Raw genomic sequence first — 23,374 nt, 5'->3', positions numbered from 1 at the left:
CTTTGGGCTTCGGCCACCTCACCCTCTGTCTATTATTCACCTGAATCCCTCTTCTCATGTCCCGCAAGATGTTTGCAAACTCTCTCTATTTCATCCACACTTCACAATGTATTGTTCACCAAACTTACCACATTGTATGCCGAGGTGTTGTGGGCTCTTCACAATGCCCACACATGTGTCACAAGCTATAATACACTGTCAGTCCATGTGCTGATGCTCGATAGGGTCTATCCATAAGTCACAAGATACCTATCACCGTTTCAGCTCAGAACGTCCATCCATATGCGTAAAACGTCTTACACTCACTCCATTGCAGCACAATGTCTCGCACTGTGCTCCTCTGTGAATCTTCACACCCTGCATAAACATCATCTTTCTTGTTATCCATGTACACCAAGTACACTAACATTGCGGACAAGCTTCTCGCATTATATCAACCAACTATACATGGATTCTGCAAATCTTCTGACCAATGTGTCCCAGCATGCACACACTGGCCACCCATGCACTGCCAGTTTCTATCATGGTCTGTTCATCAAAGGATTGGTGTCTGTACGTAATAGTCTGGAGGAAATGTCCATTTTGGAACACTTTACGAAGAAAAGTAGCTTTGTATATTGTCAAATTATGGCACATCTATGAAGTATTGTATTTATTTTGATGAAAAATAGTCATTATGCAATGCCCCCAGCCTATTAAGTTGTACAGATATCTTGTATTCTACTATTTGATTTTAATTTGACCCTTTAAGAGAGTGCATGCATGTAAAATCGCCGACAACATTTTTTACAAACTACTTACACAGTGTACATTTTATTTTACTTGTACAAGTATTATATTACTTTGCAACTTTTTTAATGTCTCATAAATTTATTGTTTTCTCTTTTAATATTCTATGTAATGTATCTTCAAGTATGATTAATCTGAAAAATACACTTTGTTACTTTTAGCATAACCCTCTTCTCCAGCCTCTTCAGTTTCTAAACTTTGAAATTCCCCCTTCTGCTTTATGTTCTGTTAGACCTGCCATCCTTGGCATGGTTTCCCTGACTTTTTTCCAGGCCTGGGCATAGTTCGCAGAGTTTTGCTACGTGAAACTCTGTGAAGTTACAAAAAAACTCTGCAAAGTTCCACGAGTGGCAGAGTGCAGTGCGAACTGCAGTTTGGGCTGGTATTCCTGCCACTCGGGGCAGCAGCTTGCGCTCGCGAACTAACCGTTGGCGATCGCGAACAGTTCACGATCTCGAGCGGGGAAAAACTTCGAAGCACACCCGAAGCAGGGTTTTCTCCAATCCACGAACTCCGTGGAGTGCAAAGTTCAGAAAACTCCATTTGAGGCCAGAATCCCTTGAAGGAGTTGCAGGAACTGAACCCCTGTGCACCGTGCTGACTTGCTGTTGCAAAGGCTTGTTGGCTTCCTTCCATCAAGATCTTTGGGCTCCTCCTCAAGCATCTCTTGTGACCAAGATATTTGTCCTCAGGGCGTGGCTAGCAGCCGCCCAAGATGGCCGAACTCTAAGCGAGCTCCGCTAACCACCGGCTAAATCCCCGACTAGCCAGCACATTGATCCATTTGTCAAGTCACACCACGCACCCGGAGGGTCCCGATACATCAGGGGTGGCTGGAAGATGCAGGAATTGCTTGCAGCGAGTCAGCCCTAAGATACAGACTGCAGCCATCGAGGGAGCACTGAGGAGCCTTGAGGATGGAGGCCTCCGCTAGATAGTCGAGCGGCCGGTAGAAAGTAAGACCGGCTGCTGCAGAGATGGCTCGGGCTAAGGCGGCAGCGGGAAGAGTGTTACCCTTTGCTCCGGCGATTGATCTAGGCCGGGTGTGGTGGATGTGCCGAGGTGGGCCTGCCCGGCCTGGGGTGTGGCAGAAGCATTCAGTGTGCAGCAGTGAGAGCATATAGCCTCGAGGTACAGTGCATGGCTGCCTGGGAGTGCGGATCAGCCCGTTGACCCCGTGAGCAAGATTTGGACTAGAAACGGCAGAGTAGGCCGGGCAATTGGTAAGGACCGTGCCTGACTGCCAGTAACGTGCCTTTCAGGGACAGGCCGTTCCAGGGCCCAGGTTAGGGTGTAAATGAAGGCAGCACACAATTAGAGGAGATCTAAATCCGGGAGGGCCCCGCAGTGAGCTGAGCTGGAAGGGTGGGGGGGTGAATACTGTCCCCCTCTGGATCCCAGGGAAGTGGACGTTGCTGAGTGCATGACAAGGCCGTAGGCCCATGAAAGTAAAGCAGCCATAAGAAAGTAAGACCAGGAAGCTGTGCTGCCGCTGAGACAGAAGGGAGAGTGCTATCCTCCGCTCCGGTGAATGATCCAGGCGGGGTGTGGTAGATCCACTGAGGCGTGCCAGCCCGGCCCTGAGGTGTGGCATTCTTTGTGCGATGGTGGGGGCAGATAGCCATAAGGTGCAGAGCGCGGCCGCCTGGATGTGCGGGTCGGCCCATTGATCAATCAATCAATCAATCAATCAAGCATTTATATAGTGCACTACTCACCCGGAGGGTCTCAAGGCGCTAGGGGAGGGGGGGTCCGCTACTGCTCGAACAGCCAGGTCTTGAGCTGCTTCCTGAAGGCAAGGTGGTCCTGGGTCAGGCGGAGTGGGTCCGGAGGGAGTTCCAAGTCTTGGCGGCCAGGTAGGAGAAGGACCTTCCTCCTGTGGTTGCTGTTCGGATGCGGGGGACGCGGCGAGGGCGTGGCTGGTCGATTGAAGCTGGCGAGTGGGAGCGTAGAAGTTGAGGCGGCTGTTGAGGTATCCTGGGCCTTGGTCGTGTAGGGCTTTGTGTGCGTGGGTGAGGAGACGGAAGGTGATTCTCTTGTTGACTGGGAGCCAGTGCAGATCTCTCAGGTGTCCGGAGATGTGGCTGCGACGGGGGATGTCTAGGATGAGTCGTGCTGAGGCGTTCTGAATCCGCTGGAGTCTCTTCTGGAGTTTGGCGGTGGTTCCGGCGTAGAGGGAGTTGCCGTAGTCCAGACGGCTGGTGACGAGGGCCTGGGTGACCGTCTTCCTGGTCTCGGTGGGGATCCACCGGAAGATCTTACGTAGCATGCGTAGGATGTTGAAGCATGACGAGGAGACGGTGTTGACTTGTCTGGTCATGGAGAGGGAGGAGTCCAGGATGAAGCCCAGGTTGCGTGCGTGGTCCGTTGGTTTGTGTGCGCTGCCTAGGGCGGGGGGCCACCAGGAGTCGTCCCAGGCGGAGGGTGAAGATCCCAGGATGAGGACTTCCGTCTTGTCCGAGTTCAGTTTCAGGCGGCTGTTCATTATCCACTTGGCTACGTCTGTCATCCCTTCGTTTAGGTTGGCTCTGGCGGTGGCGGGGTCGTTGGTGAGGGAGAGGATCAGCTGGGTGTCGTCGGCGTTGGAGATGATGTTGAGGTTGTGTTGGCGTGTGATGGCTACGAGGGGGCTCATGTAGACGTTGAAGAGGGTTGGGCTGAGCGAGGAGCCTTGAGGGACGCCGCAAATGACTTCGGTGGCTTCTGATCTGAACGGGGGGAGGCGGACTCTCTGTGTCCTTCCGGCGAGGAACGAGATGTTCCATTCCAGAGCCTTCTCCTGGATTCCGACGTTGCTGAGGCACTGCACTAGGGTACGGTGGCAGACAGTGTCGAAGGCCGCGGAGAGGTCTAGGAGGATGAGGGCCGCTGTTTCTCCGTTGTCGAGCAGGGCTCAGATGTCATCGGCGGCTGCGATCAGGGCGGTCTCGGTGCTGTTGTTGGCCCGGAAGCCAGACTGCGAGAGGTAGAGGGATCCGTTTGTCTCGAGGAAGGCGGCCAGCTGCTTGTTGATGGTCTTCTCGATGACTTTTGCGGGAAACGGGAGCAGCGAGATGGGGCGGTAGTTCTTGAGGTCGGTGGGGTCGGCTGATGGCTTCTTTAGTAGAGCGCTGAGTTCGGCGTGCTTCCAGCTCTCCGGGAAGGTAGCGGTGTCGAAGGAGGTGTTGATGATGTCCCGCAGGTGGGGTGCGATGACAGCGTCGGCCTTGTTGAAGACGTGGTGAGGGCAGGGGTCGGTCGGAGATCCGGAGTGGATGGAGTTCATCGTGCGGACGGTGTCTTCGGTGCTGATCGGGGTCCAGGCGCGGAGGGTGGTGGTGGGGGGCGGTGGTTCAGTCGTGGCGTGCGTCAGTTGAGTGCTGAAGCTGTTGTGTATGTCCGCGATCTTGTTGTGGAAGTAGGAGGCGAGGGAGTTGCAGAGGTCTTGTGAAGGGGTGATGTCGTTGTTTCCGGCGTTGGGGTTGGAGAGCTCTTTAACGATGTTGAAGAGTTCCTTGCTGTTGTGTGCGTTGTTGTCCAGTCTTTCCTTGAATGCGTTTTTCTTGGTGGCGTGGATCAGTTGGTGGTGTTTTCGGGTGGCGAGCTTGAGGGCAGTCATGTTGTTCGGTGTTGGGTCTCTGCGCCAGGTTTTCTCGAGGGCTCGGCAGTGCTTCTTGGAGCTCTTGAGTTCATCGGTGAACCATGGGGCTTTCCTGCTGCCGGGTCTGCTAGGCGGGGTCTTCAGAGGGGCGAGGTCGTCTGCGCAGTTGCTGATCCACTTCGCGAGGGTGGTGGCCGCCTGGCTTGGGTTTGTTGCGCTGGTGGGAGGGTTCATGCTCAGGGAAGTCGCGAGCTGGTCGGCTGTGATCTTGTTCCAGCTTCTGCGTGCAACCTGTTGCTGGTGGTGGTGGATCGTGGTCCTTCTGAAGCTGAAGTGGACGCAGCTGTGGTCCGTCCAGTGGAGTCTGGTGGCGTGGCTGAAGGTGATGTCCTTGCTGGATGAGAACACGGGGTCGAGTGTGTGTCCGGCGTAGTGGGTGGGGGTGGTCAGCAGCTGCTTGAGACCGAGGTTGGCGAGGTTGTCCAGCAGGGTGGTGGTGTTGCGGTCGTTGTTGTTCTCCAGGTGGAAGTTGAGGTCCCCGAGGAGGATGTAGTCAGCGGAGGCGAGGGCGTGCGGGCTGATGAAGTCGGCGATGTCTTCGCTGAATTGTGTGCGTGGTCCTAGGGGTCTGTAGATGAGGGTGCCTCTGAGGGTGGTCTTGGGGTTGATGTGGATCTGGAAGTGCAGGTGTTCGGCGGGTGCGAGGGTGTCATCGGTGTTGGTCGTGATGCGGATGGTGGTTCTGTGGATGATGGCGATGCATCCCCAGAGCAAGTTATGGGCTAGAAATGGCGTCGGAGGCCGGGCAGTTGAGACAGAGCATGCCCGACCTCCAGTAACAATCCTTCTAGTGACAGGCCTGTCCGTGGCCAGGGTTAGGGCGTGAACAGGGGCAGCACACAAATAGTGGGGATCGTGGGCCGGTAAGGGCTCATAGTGAGATGAACTGAAAGGGGGAATGAATACCGTCCCCAGCGGGATCCCTGAGAAGCGGACATTGCTGAGGGCATGACAGGAGCACTATGTAGTGCAATAAATCAAGGCACAGAGAACTGAAAGGAGGCCCTCACCAGGTCCAGAATAAACAGAGTACATAACTTCAGTGGTTTTAACCCAAGCTGATAAAGGTGTTGTGTTCCACACAATGGATAAATACTCCCTGCATCAAGATGTCAAACCCAAAAGGGACCAAGATGACACATCAGACAAAGCTTGACAAATATACCCACCCTAAAATGGACCTTGTAACGGATAGAGGGGATGTCCAAAGCCATACACTGGTGACTGAGTAATCAGCCCCTATGTTGCAGGACATAATAGCAGCCATTCAGGTAGTGTGAACTGTGCTAGAAAGCAAGATCGACGCGGTCACCTCAGAAGTCACTCTAATGCATGCGGACATTTGCAACTGGGGAGAATGCGTAAAAGCCACAGAGGACTTGGTTACCACGCTTCAAGCTAATACTTCTACTCAAGGCTAATGTGAAACAGCTCCAAATAACAACGGCGGACCTTGAGGCAAAATTGGAGGACTACGAGGTGCACTCATGTAGAAATAACATTCTTATTTTGGGGGGTACCATAACGAGCCGAGGGCCCAATTACAGGCTTATTTGTTGAAGATCTAATTAAAAACCACCTGCAGCCCACAGCCTCTATCAATACCTCTCTGTGGAGAGGGCCCATCGAGTACCGGGAGGCCCACCCCGACGAGGTGCACCCCCACACCGTTCCTAGCGAGGATCTTCAATTTCAGAGATAGGAATATTATCTTTCAAACTGCATGCTCTCCCCCCCTCCCTTTAAGGTACAACAACTCTACTATAACCTTCTTCCCAGACTTTACAGCAAAGGTCCAGAAGAAGAGACATTCCTTTTTGGAGGTCAAGCTGGCACTCCGCAACAAAGACATACAATATGCAATGTTCTTTCCTGCCAGGCTTATAGTGGCAACAGAAGGAAAGTCCGGGTTCTTTGTGTCCCCAGATGTGGCCTGGGAGTGGCTGGAGTGGTGGAGGACTCCTGGAAACAGAAGATCCAACCTCCAGCGACAGAAATATGGGAAAGGTTGTCAGCCTCCAAGACGGCGACAAAGTGATGATCCGGAGCACAAAAAAGGAAGGACTAACACTGGTCAGTCGGTGTAATACTCATGGAGACTTTGGGTCATAGAAGATATGTCATATGTTTGCTACTAGCCTTCCTGGGACCATACATTTCATTAATCCTATAGAGGTGGGAATTCACAGTAGGATGGTAACTTGGCTCTGCTGATCCCTAAACTCTTGATTCTGGTTTATGTGATGTTTGTTGTTGGACGTGACTGGGAATCGTATGGGCCGAAAGGATTCTGTACACAAGTTAGCTTTTGCCTAGGGGACGGTACGGGGGAAGTGGGTGGCCAACTGGGATACGTCCCCCAATGTTGAAATATGAGGAAATGGGGTCACAGGCACTCTGCAAAGTTGGGGGGATGAGCAGTTTTAAGTCCACTGTACAGGGAAGCAGGGAGGGGGGTAGTTTCAAAAGTTTGTTTTATAATGTTTACTGGCATGTAAATTGGATCACAGAAACAGTAGAGTGCAACATAGGTCTTAGGGAAATTGTGGGACAAATGTCCTTCAAATTGTTGTGTGGATTCCTGCCGGGTCCCCCCCCCACACCCCCCCCCCCCAGCCAACTGCCCCCTCCCCAGATGGAGTTGTCCAACCACAAGCCATGCATGGTAATATGAGAGAAGTTCCCCCAACCTGTAATTTTAAAATCCTCTCCTGGAATGTCAATGGGCTGGGGGACAAAATCAAAAGAGGAGTGGTACTGCAGTATCTATAGAGACAAGCAGCAGATATTGCCTTGTTGCAAGAAACACACATACAAGGGACCTCCTACTGTACACTAAATAGATGGGGTTGTAAACTCGGGCCCACGCAGGTTATACCAGAGGGTCTAGAGGGCTGAGGATCCTAGTGCGTAAATCCTTCCCTTTCAAAATACAAACAGTAACTCATGACTCACTGGGGCGTTTTGTCACCCTGTCAGGGCAATGGGAGGAAAGACCGATAAACGTTATGTCCCTTTATATCCCCCAAAGATTAGAAGCCCCTACCCTCGCTGATTTAGGGTCGCCTATAATTAATCTGCTCCAGGAACAACTAATCATAGGCGGTGACTGTAATAGGGCCCTCAGTGAGAGTGGGACCGTTGGCCAGTCAGACAGCAAGAGGTGCCAACCAAAACCCTAGAAGAATTGTTACCGTCCCTGGGACTGGTTGATGTCTGGCGAATCCACAATCCCTCAGCCTGCCAGTATACTTTCCACTCTAGGGTCCACGGTAGCCTGTCTCACATCGACTATATGTTTGGGTTGGCAGACGAGCGCTCAATGTTTAGGGAGTTTACTTACCTCCCGAGGGGTATCTCGGACCACTCAGCACGTTCTATGGCTGTACACCCACTACTAAACAACAAGGAATGTCACTTAACCCCTGGTACTTAAAAATACCATTCATCAAGGAGAGCTTAACAGAAGTGACAACAAATTATTTTCTTGACAATAAGGGGTCAGTAAATCAGTCCAAACCATGTGGGAGGCCTATAAGGCAGTTATGAGAGGGCAGGGGATCTCTTTAATTGTGGGTTATAAAAAAGAGAGACAGAAACAGTTGGTGACAATAGAAGATGAAATTCCAAAAATAGAATCAGAGCTTACATTAAAATATTCACCAGAAGGAAAACACAGATTACATTTGAAAGAGAAAGAATATAAGGACATTGCTGAAGAGGCAGCTAGAGCACAGCATCGGGTGACTCAGCATCAATTTTACGAAGTGGGTGATAGGGCGGGCAAGCTGTTGGCGTGGTTAGAGAAGCGGGAAGACATGGCCAGATGGGTGTTTGAAATCACCTAGGAGAAAGGAACTCCACTTAGAGACCGCCAAGAAATAGCGACGGCCTTTGCAAGATACTATACGCCATTATACACACCATCAAGCTTGACCACCCAGATGGAAACCAGTGAGCTTCTGGCTACTCTTAACCTGCCCTCCCTCAAGGAGGCAGATAAGGAGACTCTGGAGTCAGATCTGACCGATAATGACCGATAATGAAGTGATACAAGCAATCACAGCATTAAAGACTGGTAAAGCAATGGGCCCAAACGGCCTACCGATAGAGTTATACAAAATGACTGTATCCAAAATTGCCTTCACCTACTGCAAATGTATCAAGAATGCATCCAACTAGAGAAATTACCTGAAAATCAAAGGTTGGCCAATATAGTAGTAATCCATGAATGTGGCAATCCACCAGACAACTGTGTATCATATAGGCCTATATCTCCTTTGGATGCAGAGGTCAAGATCCTTTGCGAAAATCCTCGCAGCACATCTGGCCCCACTGTTACATAAGTTGGTCCACCCTGATCAATCAGGTTTGATGCTGGGTACAAACACTGCTCACAACCTAAGACGCCTGTATGGAGAGCTTGGGAGGGCGAATAGTATCAGAGAAGTAGCAGTGGTAATGTCCTTAGATGCAAAATGGCTTTCGATATGATAGAATGGCCCATTCTATTCGCAAACCTGGAGAGATTCGTATTTGGTAAAAACTTCTTAGCATCGATCTGGCTGCTCTTTCAGACCCAGTAGCTCAAGTCGCGGTGAATGGTGGAAGATCATTGATCTTCAAGCAGCAAATAGGACCTAGAGAAGGATGCCCCCTCTCCCCTTTAATATTTGCCCTAGTGTTGGAGCCTTTGGCGGTATAGATAAGGGGGGATCCGCTTATCAGGGGACTCAAATGGACAGAGGGTTGGAAAGACAGAATCTCCCTATATGTGGGTGACATACTGCTGTACTTGGCTACCGCGTATTCTTCGATACACAGTGCTGCATATATTTACCCTACATTCAAAATACTTGGGATATACTATTAACTGGGACAAATCATTTATATGCATCCTTTGGGGTCCGGGCATCAATCTTCCCAGAGTTTGCCCGGCCAGGAGAGTGACTGAAGGATTTTGCTACCTGGGAATTTTTGTCACCTCAGACCAGGAGTTCTTTTATGAGCACCATTTGGCTCCACCCTTGCGATGACTACAGGAAGATGTGCGACACAGGAGGACTCTTCCCCTGTCACTATTGGGAAAAGCTTCCTTATATAAAATGATGACACTACCACGCTTTGTATAATTCTTTCAAATACGCCGTATCCAGTGCCCTCTAAATATTTCCGAGCAATAGAATCGGAAGTAAGAACTCTTCTGTGGGATGGTGGAGGCCCGCGAATAGCACTAAGCAAGCTGACAAGAAACTGGTACGATGGAGGAATCGCCCTCCCTGCAATACAGTCTTAATATTGGGCATCACGGCTCACGGTAGTAAATCAATGGGTCCATTTGCCTAGTGCTGAACCGGCATATAGAGTGGATAGACGCTATATAGGGCCAGGGAGTTATCAAAGAGCCATCTACTGGAAAAACAGATGGCACACACACCTACGTCGACAATGATTAAAATATGGCATGAGGCATCGGCGGCATTGGGGTGGAAGGACAGGCTCACGCTGTGACTCTGCTGTGGGATTCAGTCCAATTGGGACTTCTGGCGAGACAACCGCGATTTGACAAATGGGACCCTATTGGTCTCGCTAGGGTGGGAGATCTATGGGTGAGGTGAAGGATTCTGTGTTTTCCAGAGTTCCAAAAATACTATGAGCTTGACCTGGTGGAGACGTTCTGTTATCTCAATGTATGAAATGCACTCCAAAAAGCCATTCCAAGCGGTGAGGAGATACCAGCATCTTCTCCTTTAGAAGATAGACTCTTAGACTACTACTTGAAGGAAAAGGAGACTCTTAAACTACTACTTGAAAGAAAAGGCCAGATCAGTGACATTCAGGAAAATCTTGAACAACTCCCTGGAAACACTGGGGAAACTACGAGCCAGGTGGACAGAGGACCTGGGAAACATTACTGATGAGGAGTGGCAGGGAGCAATTGCATCCCCCGAAAGGTTGCCATTCGTTCCCGTTTTTGATTGACACAATTGAAGATTTTCCATAGATCATACTATACAAGTACTACTTTAGTTAAAATTAGGAAAGCGGACTTGACGCAATGCCCTAGAAATTGTGGGCAAGTGGATACATTTTTGCATCAATTGTGGGATTGCCCACTAATACGGGACTACTAGAATAAAATCATCACAAGCATGCAGACAGTGTGCGGGAGGATATTAGAGGCATCACCACAATGGTGCCTTTTAAACAATTGGGAGAAGACAGACCTAACAACAGGAGAAACAACCTGAGTAACACTAGGCTTTATGGTAGCGAAACAAAACATTGCAAGTAAATGGAGTGTGGAGTCGGGCCCGGTGTATCGAGACTGGGAGGTCGATATGGATAGGTGCATCCAAGCTGAAAGGGTTGTCTATAAAGGAAGGGGTTGCCCACAAGAATGGTCAAAGATGTGGGAAAGATGGAATAAAAATAGGGGAATGATCTGCCTGTCTATCAAGCATAGCTCCCATCGGGGGAAACATCTGGGGCGGGGCACTGCAATGCAAACCGTCAAAAGTATAATATTGTACTTATGATACGTCTGTTTCTGATGCATATAAAACATGTCAAATATGATGAAGTGCTGATTCGAAAGTTGGTCATTGTATTTGTTGGCAACAAATTTTCATTAAAAAGTAAAAAAAATAATAATCTTTGTCCTCACCATATCACTTGCAGCGTGGGACTGCATCTTTGGTGAGCTGCTCAAGGTCCTCTTGTTACTCCCCTGCCTCTGGCCTCTGGGTCCTCTTGAGGGTCTTCTTTTATTTCTGTGGGCTCCCCTGATTGCTCGGGGACTTGCCTGACTCCCTGCTTGTGGTGAGTCACCTGGACGTTGCTGGTCCTGACACTGTAACTTCTTCGCTTTCCATGCTGTGCGCAGTTACCAAAGCGTGTTGGTGCTCTCGATGGACAAAGACCCCTCAACTTTGACATTCAATGTGGGACAGCTCATGAACAGCTTCTGGTCTACCACAGCATCACCTGGTCATCACAGCTACAGCTCAAAGGTTACCGACAACTTTCCGGCAACACTCGACTTCGGTGCGCATTCGTCTTCTAGGACTCCTGGTCACTTTCAAGTGCATAGACTCTGTCCCCTCTGCTTGCAGGTACTTCTCAACTTGAATCCGCCTTTGGGTTACAGCGGACACTTTCAACTTCTCCAGCAGCGGCATCTTCCTGAAGCCCCCAATTGATTTTGACAGCGGTTTCCGACGCCACTTCACAACTGTACACCCTGCTGCCCTGGTGTAGGTATCCTGGTTCCTATGGCATCCACTGGTGGAGTGGCTCTCCAACCTTCTGTCTTCCACAGGGTTTCTTCAGGGTCCTCTGGGAAGGGCCTTTCTTCTTTAAAATTGCAACACGACTTATACATTGACTTGCATTAACTCTGGGGTCATGTTCCTACTCTGCACATGGCCTCCGTGGGGCTCCTGATTCTTACTTCACGTGATTCCTTGGGTCCCCGGCACTTCTACGTCTTCTGGGAATAGTCTTGACTTGAGTCGTGGTTTGCATACCACTATTTTAGTATATGGCTTGGTCTCCCCTGGTAACCAGTGTGTTTTGTGCTACTACCTTTTTCTATTGCAAAGTATTGTGTGCATTGTGTATATCTCCAGCTAGGAGATATCTATACGTGTTAGTGAGTGTCTTATAATAAATACATATTTTTATAAATACACTGTGTGGTTCTTTTTCACTTAATCTCTACCTATGAGATTATGTTCTGGTAAAACAAGCTGATTTTCACTCCTTCTGACTAAGCCTGATGGCTGCTCTTCACAGCTACCACATAGAGAGCTTTCTACGTTTATCTAAGACCGCTAAAATCACAATAAGAGTTGTCTGGATTGGTGCACAGTGCCCAATTACATAAGTGTGCACCATATAGTAAGCCAGCTTCTCACAGGTAGGATTTATACTTTTGAGTTTTACTTGTCCTGGTAATGAATAACTGCTAAATGTGTTTGTCTCTGCTGCCAGGCCTTTCCCTCTCATAGGTTAACATTGGGATTGCCTTAGAAACATCTTTTAAGTGTATTTTCCAATTGGGAAGGGAAAGAGATTTGGAGTTTGGTGTTTCTGGACTCACAATTTAAAATCACAATTTATGGTGAAGGCAGATTTTAAATTCTAAGTTCGAAATGCCATTTTTAGAAATTTGACATTTTTTTACTTTAACCATTCTGTGCATCTCCCTGTCTCTGAATACATGGCTGGGTTGGGTGACAGCTGGGCTTTGTGCATTCCCTATAGACAGGCACACAAAGAAAGCTGGGGTGTGACATTTGTATCCTAATGGCATATCATCAGGCAGATGAGCCTTCTTGAGGTAGATTGGGATGGAGAAGCTGACACTTGCACCTGGATAGCACTATGCCTGTCCCCACACAAAGAGCTGCATACTGTCCTCTAGTGAATCTGGAGTCAGGGCAGGAAAGGACCTCTAAAGGCCTCTTAGATGTTTCCCCTACTTCAAAGGCACATTTGGTTTAAGTACTGGATCCCTGACACCACCAAACCTTTCTTTAACCAAGTACATTCTGCCTGGAAGAAGAGCTGCTGTTCTGTAGGAGGGACTGACACTTTGCTAACTATTTTACTGTGTTGACCTGCTGCTTCTAGCCTGGGAGTTAAAAGGACCGGACCTGCTCTCTATATCCTTGAACCCAAGTTACTCCAAGAGCTTGTTGGCTTGCCTCATGTTCTCTGAAGTCTCAGGGTTACAAAAGACTTCATGCAACTCTTCTGGTGCTGCAGGACTGTGCCATCTGTGAGTCCTACCATTGCCTGAGGTACCCACTCCAGTCCTAGGCCTCACAAGTGGTTTATGTAGCTGTTTTCAGCAAAAAAGCGACTTAGGTACCCCTTTTGAGGTGATCAGAACTGACGCAGTGCCCTCCGGCGCTAACACAGTGCTGATTCTATGACAACGTGGGTCTCGACTGCAACACTTGACTCCGAAACAGCACCGACCCCTTGACACAGACTGGGAGGCTCTACTCCAATGCAGCACCAACCCTTTGGTTCAGAATGCAAGGCTCGACTTTAACGCATCGAAACAACTGTGTGATTCGGAACCGACGCAGGGAGTCCTTGACGCAACACTTGCTCCATACAAAGTACTTTTTCAGTGGGCTCTGCGTGGGTTCTGTAGCCTGCCTTCCCTTCATTGTGGTCGGCCTGAACTTTGGATTTACCCTCTATAGCGCAACCTCAAGTAATTTTTTTGCACCATTGTCTTCTAAGCACTGTTTTTGATTTTCTTCTTTAAAAATTAATATCTCAACTTTTACAGATTGGATTTTTGTTGTTTTGTACTTTTTTTACTCAGATAAATATCCTCTATTTTTCTAAACGGGTATGCAGTCTTTTTGTGGTGTTTTAACTTTATCACTGTAATTTAAGTGTTGCACAAAAACTTTAGACATTGCCTCTTAATTTAAGCCTGACTGCTCTGTGACAAACTACCAGAGGTGAACACAAGTTAAGTTAGGTTGCGTATCTGACTTATTCCAACTAGAATAGTGGCTCCTGCTTGGACAGGGTGTATACTCTGCCTAGCAGAATCCTCAATTTCCAACATATTCCATCAATGTTCTTCTCCAAACTTACAGTTATTTCGGAGAAAAAAATCACAGTTTCTGTTTTATTTCACTTTTTTAAGAAACGAAAGAGCGATATTTTGTACTTTGTATGCAATCCAATATAATCAACTATTTTAGGTACACACTCTTATCTTGACCCGTTACAGCATAGCAGTATAGGTGATAATTAAAGTAGCAAAAGTGTAATCAATATACTTTAGATGGAATGATGATGGAGAAATGCTATGATAAAAATGTGAAGAAAAGTGACAGAACAGTGCAGCATTTGCACAGTACTTCACAGCATTTTAATTACAAAATAAAGCAGTATCGTTTCAAGAAGTATTCATTTAATAAAATATGTCCATAGCCGTGTTTACAATGTCATTTTCTAACCTTCAGCACAGGCATTTGTTTCCAGTGATAAAATTGAATATTGTACTTGTCACGGAAAATTATTCAAATCACCCTGAAATACCCTGCCTCTGAATTAATTTGCGAATGATTTATCAGAACAATGTGAACTTCTTGTCCTCTGTCATTTCTCAGTAATGAGTCCACCAGTGAACTTGCAATCTAATCTGACACTCATTTCATCATTTCAGCGCTGATGAGAGATTCGATGCCTCATTTCATACCAATGTTTTGGTGAATTCCTCCGGAAACTGCGAGTATCTACCTCCAGGTATGTGCCACATATAAAAGAAGGCTGCTGCAAAACTATAAATGCCAGCTAAGCACTGTTTTAATATACACTAATTGTAATTATTATTTTGTAGTAACTTCGTATTTTGTTTAGGAGTGGATTTTCTGCATGTCCTACATCATCACCACCTGCCCCATAGGTTGCCAATTTTGACAAAGAATATGTTTTTTAGCTTAAACTGATCAAAAGATAGTAAAAATGTGCCATTTATGGTGGCATACAATGGCAGACCCTATCTGAAGGTTGACTGTTTCCTTTTCAGGTGCTGATTGTTGTATTAAGGTCTTAATCTTATACTAATGAGGCAAACACGTTGGTCTCCTCAGTATTACTACGCATCAAAATGACAGAACACCGTAATATTATTTCTATTGAATGTGCCGCATTGTGTTGCAAAATTTCTCTTTTCTTGTCACACACTTTTTAACTTGAAAAATAATACTGTTTCTGCCAATGGATATAAGTATGCCTTTACTTCTAAAGTGTAGACTTTGTTGAGTCTTCTATGTGAAGCCGACATGGTTTGATTTTTCAAGAAATATCATTTTTAATTTGCAACATTATTTCCTGTAGTGAGGGTTCCTTCAGGACTGCGGCTCGTGTCGTTCAGCATTTAAAACACATGTGTCAGTGTGCTCCCTCTTCGGATCGTGTAAGTTATTCTTGGGGCCCACCAGAGGGGGGGGGGGGGAGGAACCGACCACAGACACAGTAATAAGGTGTGACAAAGGCCGCTTTATTGGAAGCAGGTGCACCCTAAAGTGCAAAACCTTGGCCTGTGCCGAACAAAACTTAACCTCACTAAATATGAAGTCCCTAAAAGCCCCCAACCCCCTCCCTAAAATGGTTCCCCACATTATAAACATAAGCACAAGATAATAACACAATATAACCACAACATCCCCCTTACAACCTGCATCAGTACCCAACTAAACATACCTTGACATCTGTATTCCCCACCCCCTGGCAAAACAGCCCAGGCCTCCTACACTTAACCCCCTTTTGTACTAGGAAAAGCGCCAACCTCCTGAATCGCACACCAGCACCTGTTCCAGCGACACAAAAACAAAACCCCAACCTCAATTTCCTGATGCACCGGCTCCCAAGAAAACCCCTCCGTGGAAAAAACCACCCCCGCACCACATATTTCAACAACGGCACCAACTTGTGCCAACGCATTCCCCCTTTTCCCCGCCAATGACATCTAAACAATCTGTCGTCCAGTTCCAAATTAAGTTTCCGATGCTTGTCCCACTCAGCCCTCTCAGCTCTTTTGACAAGGAATGTCCCACAATGTAAATGTACAATGCTGCCGCAGCCGGCTCTGCCACAGCACCTGCAAAGACACACATGTAAGAGGGCAAAAGAACTGCCATGTCATAACCCCCCTGTTACCTCCCGCAACCGTACGTACGTCTTGTAACAATCCGACTTCCACCACCCTAGTGTCTTAGGGCCAGATGTAGGAGCCCAAATACCGGTCGGAAACAGCCGATTTCGGCCGTTACCGACCGGTATTTAGGATTTGGCATGTAGGGGGCATGTCATTTACAGAATCGGTAAATTTACCGAATCGGTAAATTTACCGATTCTGTAAATGAGATGTAGGTGGCACTTCTAAGAGTGCCACAGGCCCTTAAGAGTCGGTATTTTATCACCCAATCCTATTGGGTGGTAAAATACCGAATACAGGTGTCCATGCACATCTGTGCATGCACACCTGCGCAGTGTGACACACAGACATGCCCTTAGGGCATGTATGTGTGCCACATGTTACACGTGCCTGTATTCGGGGTGCTAGAGGGTGTCAAAGTGACACCCCCTGCACCCTTGCAGGATTCGGTATTTACCGAATCGGTAAATACCGATTCGGTATTGCCCATTGATTCCCATAGGAATCAATGGGCAATACCGAATCGGTATTTACCGATTCGGTAAATACCGATTTTTAAAGATTCGGTATTTCAAAAAATAAATTCACCTACATCTCCCTCCTTCATATTTACCGATTCATAAATACTGAATCGGTAAAATTCGGTATTTATGAGTCGGTGAATAGAAGTTACCTACATCTGGCCCTTAATGTCCTCCGTCCCCCAGCCTTTCCTCGCCGCGTCTATCGTCACCCCTATTCGAAAGGAATGCGTCCCGAAAGCCTTAGGGTCCTCACCCATCCGTTGCAGGGCGTGCCGCAGGACCAACAACACCTGAGCCGCCATAGCTCTGCTGTCCTCCCCCGTCCAAACACCTCCCCCACCAACGTCCTCTGCCCGGCCGCCAACTTCCGACCCCACGCCGCGGGACACACACCGTCCAGCCTCCCCAGCCCCAGAACCACCCACGTCCCCATCCCCGCTGATCTGTCTTGGAGCGTCGCAAGTGCACCACCACCTCTCCTGCCTGAACCTCCACTTCCTCCCACAACACCCCCCGCACCCCTCTCAGACCCACCAACTCTGAAACTCGAAACGCACCAAAAAACAACCAAGACATGAGTGTGGAAAACAAAGTAGTCTCCCCCCGTCGCGTCAAAACGATGGCAGCAAAGTCAGCAGGCCCTCCAGCAGGTCCTCTGTAATAGGCCTCCGCTGGCGCACCTGTGCTCCTCTCTACCGTACCCAACCTTCCAACAGCCTCGCCCCCAGTTCTCCTGCAGATGGCGGATAGCCCCACCACAGCTTACCCATGAAGGCCACCGCCGACAACTTCCCCGCAATCGTCACTCTCAACAACCCCCTGTCCATCAATGCCAACATGAACCGGACCACCTGCTCCTCCCACTGCCACCGGTCCCCATGCCTTACCGCACCAGACCGCCGAAATTCCTCCCAGGCCTGCACGTATGCCTTCCAAGTAGACACCGCTACCGACGCCTTCAGCAGTTGAACGACCCGGCGTCTCCCACTGACCACAGCTCCCTCGGAACCGGCGTCTTGGTCTCCTCCGCCTCCGTGGCTAGCCCATGGAACCTCTGCCACTGTGAACGAGACAAAGCATCCGCAATGTCATTGTCCACCCCAGGCACATGTCGGGCCTGAAACACGATGTCATGCTCTAAACAGCGAAGTACAAACACTCTCATCAATTTCAGCACTTGGGGGTCCCGGGCCGACTGCCTGTTTACCACCTGCACCACGGACATATTGTCCACCCTGAACAGAACCCATTTGTGAGCCAATTCCCGAGCCCACACCCACCGCCACCACCAACGGAAACAGTTCCAAGAACGCAATGCTGCGGCCTCCCGCTAGCCAATGTGACGGCCACCACTCCGCGCACCACCGTCCCACCCAGCACAATCCAAAGCCACCAACTCCCGCCACGTCGGAATATAGCGTGACGTCCCATTCCCAATCCTCCGGCGGCGCCATCGGCACCCCATTGAACCTTCCCAGAAATGCCATCCACATCCGCAAATCCTCCTTCGACCCCGCCGACAGGCGCAAGTGATGATGTGGCAACGTCAACCCCGACAACGCCAGACCCAGCTGACGGCAAAACGTATGCCACACCCGCACCCCCTGACATGCAAAATTCAGATGTCCCAACAACACTTACACCTCCCGCACCGTCACCTTCCGTTTGTCCAACATGCCTTTCACCAACGCCAACATCGCCACCCTCTTGTCCTCCGGAAAGCGTGCTTCCATGGCCGCCGAGTCGAGCTCTATTCCGAGAAAGAACAGCACCATACTGGGACCGTGCGTCTTCTCTGGTGCCAGGGGAACCCCCAAGTAACCCATTAAGTCCTTGAAATCATCCAGCTGTCGCTGACAATCCGTCGAACCGGGCCGCCCCACCAGAAAGAAGTCATCCAGATAGTGTGTCACCGTCTCAGAGCCTGTGAGCCAGGAAAAAGCCCACTGCAGAAAGGAGCTGGAACGCTCAAACAACCCACATGAGATCGAGCACCCCATGGGGAGCGCTTTGTCCACGAAAATGCCCCCATCAAACTGGATCCCCAATAGCTGGTGATCTTCCGGGTGCATTGGGAGCAACCTGAAAGCCGACTTAAAGTGGCACTTTGCCATCATGGACCCTGTTCCCACCGCCGCTACAATCGTCCGCGCCATGTCCACCGACGAGTACGACACCGACGCGAGCTCTGCCGATATGAAGTCATTCACCGAAGACCCCTCCGGCCACGACAGGTGCTGTATCAACCTGAACTGCCCCAGCTCCTTCTTGGTACCACCCGATCAGGAAAATAATCAGGCCTGGCAAAGGCGGCTCCACGAAGGGGCCCACCATCCGGCCCTCCTTTACTTCCTTGAACAATTTCTCGCGCACAATCCCCCTGTGAGCATTGACCGACTTCAAGTTGACCGCCCAGCGCGCAATCTGCGGCCCCTCGTATCCCAACCGAAAACCATCCCGGAAGCCCCGTAGCAACACGGCCGCATCATCCGCCTGCGGATAGACCGCCAGCAATGGCTCCATCCGGTCAAGCCTAACTGGTGTACGAGCCTTTTCCCATAGCTCCAGATCCCCTCTGCCTCCCCCCGCCCCCCTGCCTGGTTTCCCATTGCTGCTGACTGTTGTCCCGAAGGACTTCTGACTCCGCAGCAGCGCACCACAGGGTGCCTTCTTCCGCATTTTGAGCATTTGTGCCGAAAACGACACACCTGCCTGCCGCACGCGCCCTTATTGAAGTCCCAGCAGGCCCCAACGGAGCTCTGTCTGGCGCTCTTCCCCTGCCCCACCCCCCCCCACGGGTGGGGCGAGCTGAAAAGGGGCTCGGCGCAAGCGGCAAACCGCTGGCCGTATAGACGGTGCGCCCATCATCTGCTGGTATAAGTCGGAGTCCAGCTCACCCCATTTCGTGTCCGGGTCCGATGCCATCCGGGCCCTGAACTCCTCTTCATAATGCGACCACGCATAGCCGCCGTAAGTCACCTGCGCCCTCCGGACCACATCCATGTATTTAAACAACGCTATGGACCTGTCCGGATACTTTTCACAATATACGCTAGTGTATATAAAAAATGCCGCCGACCAATTGTCAATCGTCAGCGGCACCTTGGGGCACCTGGCCAACTCCTGTTCCTCCTCCTTAGACCCCTTCTTAGATGTTAGCTCCCTGTGAAGGAGCTTCAACAACTCCACGTACTCCCCCTTCCATATCTTCTCCTTCGTTGCCAGCAAAAGATGGGCCCCCAGGGGCTTAGTCACCTCCATATATAGGAGCTTGCTCACCGGAACCACGCAACTCTCCTTCGCCCCGGAGTCAGCCCCGACCGGCGTCGCACATCCCGCCGCCTCGCTCCCCTCGCTGCCCGTCCCAGTGGTCACCGACGCCGACCCCACCAACTGCACCGTCCCTTCCGGGCCCACTCCCATGTCCGTCACATACCGTCCTTTCACCACCCGCACCAAGTCCTCCCCGTGCATCCGTCCCCACTGACACCTGCACGCAGCGCTTCCTGCCCAAGCCACTCTCCGCCCCTTTCCCAACCTTACCTGGCATCAAGGCCGGTGTCCTCACTGGATCCCGCCGCCTAACCAGTGGAGCCGAGGGGGCCGTTACTCTGGCTGCGTCCAGCCGTGCTCGTACCTGCAATACACTGTCAACAGCATTACTGCTCCCCCTTCCCCCTCCCTAATCTCCCCTTCCTCCTCCGACTCCCCCTCTGCACTCCTGTGCACTCCCCTCCACTCCTGCTCGCCCCCTGGAGACTCCACCCAGCTCATACCCACCTTCTCCCTACACACCCGCATCAACGCACCCAAATCAACACTCTCAATCCATCCATATGCCGTACATGACCCGCAAGCTGCTTCTACCATGTCGCCTCGCACTCCCCGCCCCCCGGTGGCCGTCTCGACCCTTTGGGGTGGGGCAGCCGGGGACCCATCGCCCCGCCGTCGCACCTGCTCTCCTGCTGGGTCCCTCGTTGGAGCACGACCACCCGTACAAGGCAGAGCTGGCCCATCCCCTCGGTGGACGGGAGCCACAAGCTGCTCTCCCGAGCGCCTCTCCCTCCGCTCCTGCCAAGGAAAAAATGTGGAGTCCAGCATGCCGGGGTAAAACTGACCCCCCAGTCCACCAACTCACCCCCTTCCCCCCAACCCCTCTGTGGCCCCCTCCCCCCCAAGGAGTGCCCCCCTTCGAGCCGGATGCTCCTGCCCCCCAAACCCCACCCCCAGCCCCATCCCCCCCATTCCCCCCCTACCGCCTGCCGTGGGTCCCCCACCCCCCCATCCCGGGCCCCCCCAGACTGGCCCCCCGCCCCACGGTCCCCAACCCACCTCACTCCGCCCCCCCTTCGCCACCCCCCGCCCGTCATGTCCCCCAAGAAACTCAGGTCTCCCTCCCCCTCCTGGCCAACCCCCCGCGGCCCCTCTCCCCCCACACCCCCCCATTGGCGACGGCGACCTGCTTGGCCCCACCACACTCCCCTCCGCCAGACGAGGATCCCCAGTCCAAATCAGTCTCCCCCCTGAACCCCACCCCCTCCCCCTCCAGATCTGACTCCTCAATTAACAAAGGAGAGTCCCTCCTCTCCCTGTCCCCCTCGCTCTTCCCCTGTATCCCCCCCTGCCCACTGCCCCTTGCTGCCCTGCATGTCTCCCTCCCAGAGGCACTGGCGTCACTCCCTCTCCCCTCGCAGCCTCCTCACACCCCGCTTCCCAACCGTCCGCCCCGTCCTCAAACTCCAAAGGTGTCCGGCTCCTCGCATCCGTTTTTCCCCCTCCCTCCTCCGCATCCCGTCTGCTGATTTAGCCGCCCGGCTCCGCCGCCCGCTCTCCGCAGCTCCCCCGCACCTCCCACCATCACCGCGAGCCCTCCGCGGCCGAGACCGCGGGGGCCCTCATGCCAGGACCGACGCCGGTCGTAGCGCGCCGCGGCGGTCTCACCTGCACATCCATCCGCACCAGGTCTAAGCGGCCAGCGTCCCCCAATAGCTGCATAGCCTCCACCACACGAGGATCGTCAAGCCGCGCCATGTCCCCACGCCGTTCTCTGTACCGCTTCCGACCTCACGCCAACGTTGCATCGAATCCCTGCGAGGCCTCACAGGACCCTGATAAAACAGGTACGCCAAAGGCACTCACACAATATGCAATTAGCCACAAAAAACTCGCGACCAACACCCCCGCCGGCTGCTGTGTCACTGCCACGAAATGGTGGTCAGTGACACAAAATGTCCGGTCTTATAGCCTCCCAGCCCAAGCAGCCCAAGCCCCAGCCCAAAGGGAGCCCAACAAGCCCATCGCCAGCCCAAGAAGCCCAAAACTTCCTGGAGCTCCTGTCACACCCCCCCCTCCAGGGCCCCAAAAACCCCCGGGGGTGGCAGGCCTCCCGGTGGTCGGCCGCCCCCCCCCCCCGAAAACCCCATTCTGTCAAATTTAAATGATGCTACAGTAATTTGCTTAATTTCGAGATTTTCACATTACGATTATTTCACAAAATTACATCATGACGTCACCACGTAATCTCACAATACTGTAGTAAAACTTTACCCAACTGCACCCTTTGCAGTGAACATGAAGGGGAACAACAGTACATGAAAGGCTATTGTTTGTGGTGTTTTTTTTTAAATGCGACCTGTTTCCAAACATTGATTTAAGGATGTATTTTGCTCTAAAATATCGTGAAATCACGCATTTGGATTTCGAGTAATTATGTATAATTTCACATGATTTTGCCGTCATTTTGCATGATTATGTGAAAGCAAATTTTGTGATTTCCACATAACCCTAGTGTACATGCAGAATAGATGCCAAGAATAGCCTGATTATTTTCCTATTGCACCTGAACAGTACTGGACCGAAATGAGAAAATACTATTTTCATGCTTTTCATCCATGTGTTCCTACCGTTCACAGTCAATACACTTCACAAACTTGAATATGTGAAAAATGGACTTTAAAATGATAGAGTCTTATTTCACCAGTTGCTTGCCAATGTACAACCATTCATGTACCATCCTTAGATAAGTCCGTCTGATGTAAACAAGGACCATTGTCCAGTAAAAGTATACATTGTCCATCCCTGATAAACTACCTCTATTGGGTTAAACATTACGCCCCCCCAAATTCACACACAGACAAACACACACATTCCATTGTCAAACCCTGACATACACATCTGACGTAAAGGCTTCGATAATATTTGGCTAAGTACAAAAACACTAGCACACAACATCCACATATTATGCATTTGGCGTCAATGAAGAAAAACTCAGTTTGCCTCTGAAATGAGATGTGATAGCTATTTGTATCCTGTTCATTTCCAATCCCTAAACTTTCTAAACAATATAAAACTCTATCAAAAATTCACACACTTACACACACCATGTGTAAATGAAGGCTCATTGTCACCCAATCAAAAAGCAAGCATTGGCATTCACCAACCACTTTTTGGCTTTGTCAATGCTTGTTTTTTTACATTTCTTTATTTTTAAAATAAGTCTTTGCTTGGGAAGCTTCTGATATATCAGAAAAAATAACTAAAGGGCAAAACAATTTTTTGGGTATCAAAAAGCCCATTGCCATTGTAGTTCATGTCATGACATTTAATGGGACTACTTTGTGTGTGGATGTGTCCATGTGAAATGGAAGAATGCTGTTGCTCACAGAGAAGTTTCCCAATGGCAGAAGTGGACTGACTCATTGGCCAATATTGTATGCTGTAGTG

General features: G+C 50.3%; 1 protein-coding gene across 1 annotated transcript in view; it reads left to right on the top strand.

Moving 5' to 3' along the window:
- The window catches only part of CHRNA7 (cholinergic receptor nicotinic alpha 7 subunit), a 520,833-nt gene that overhangs the window by 359,122 nt on the left and 138,337 nt on the right, over nt 1-23,374 (top strand). Inside the window, exon 5 of the mRNA XM_078684612.1 lies at nt 14,634-14,713. Coding sequence (XP_078540738.1) covers nt 14,634-14,713 — 80 coding nt within the window. The remainder of the gene's footprint in view (nt 1-14,633; nt 14,714-23,374) is intronic.

The sequence above is a fragment of the Lissotriton helveticus genome, chromosome 3_2, assembly GCF_964261635.1.
Source record: "Lissotriton helveticus chromosome 3_2, aLisHel1.1, whole genome shotgun sequence".
NCBI lineage: Eukaryota > Metazoa > Chordata > Amphibia > Caudata > Salamandridae > Lissotriton > Lissotriton helveticus.
The sequence above is the reverse complement of the archived record's forward strand: the minus strand, read 5'-3'. Positions and strand labels throughout refer to the sequence as shown.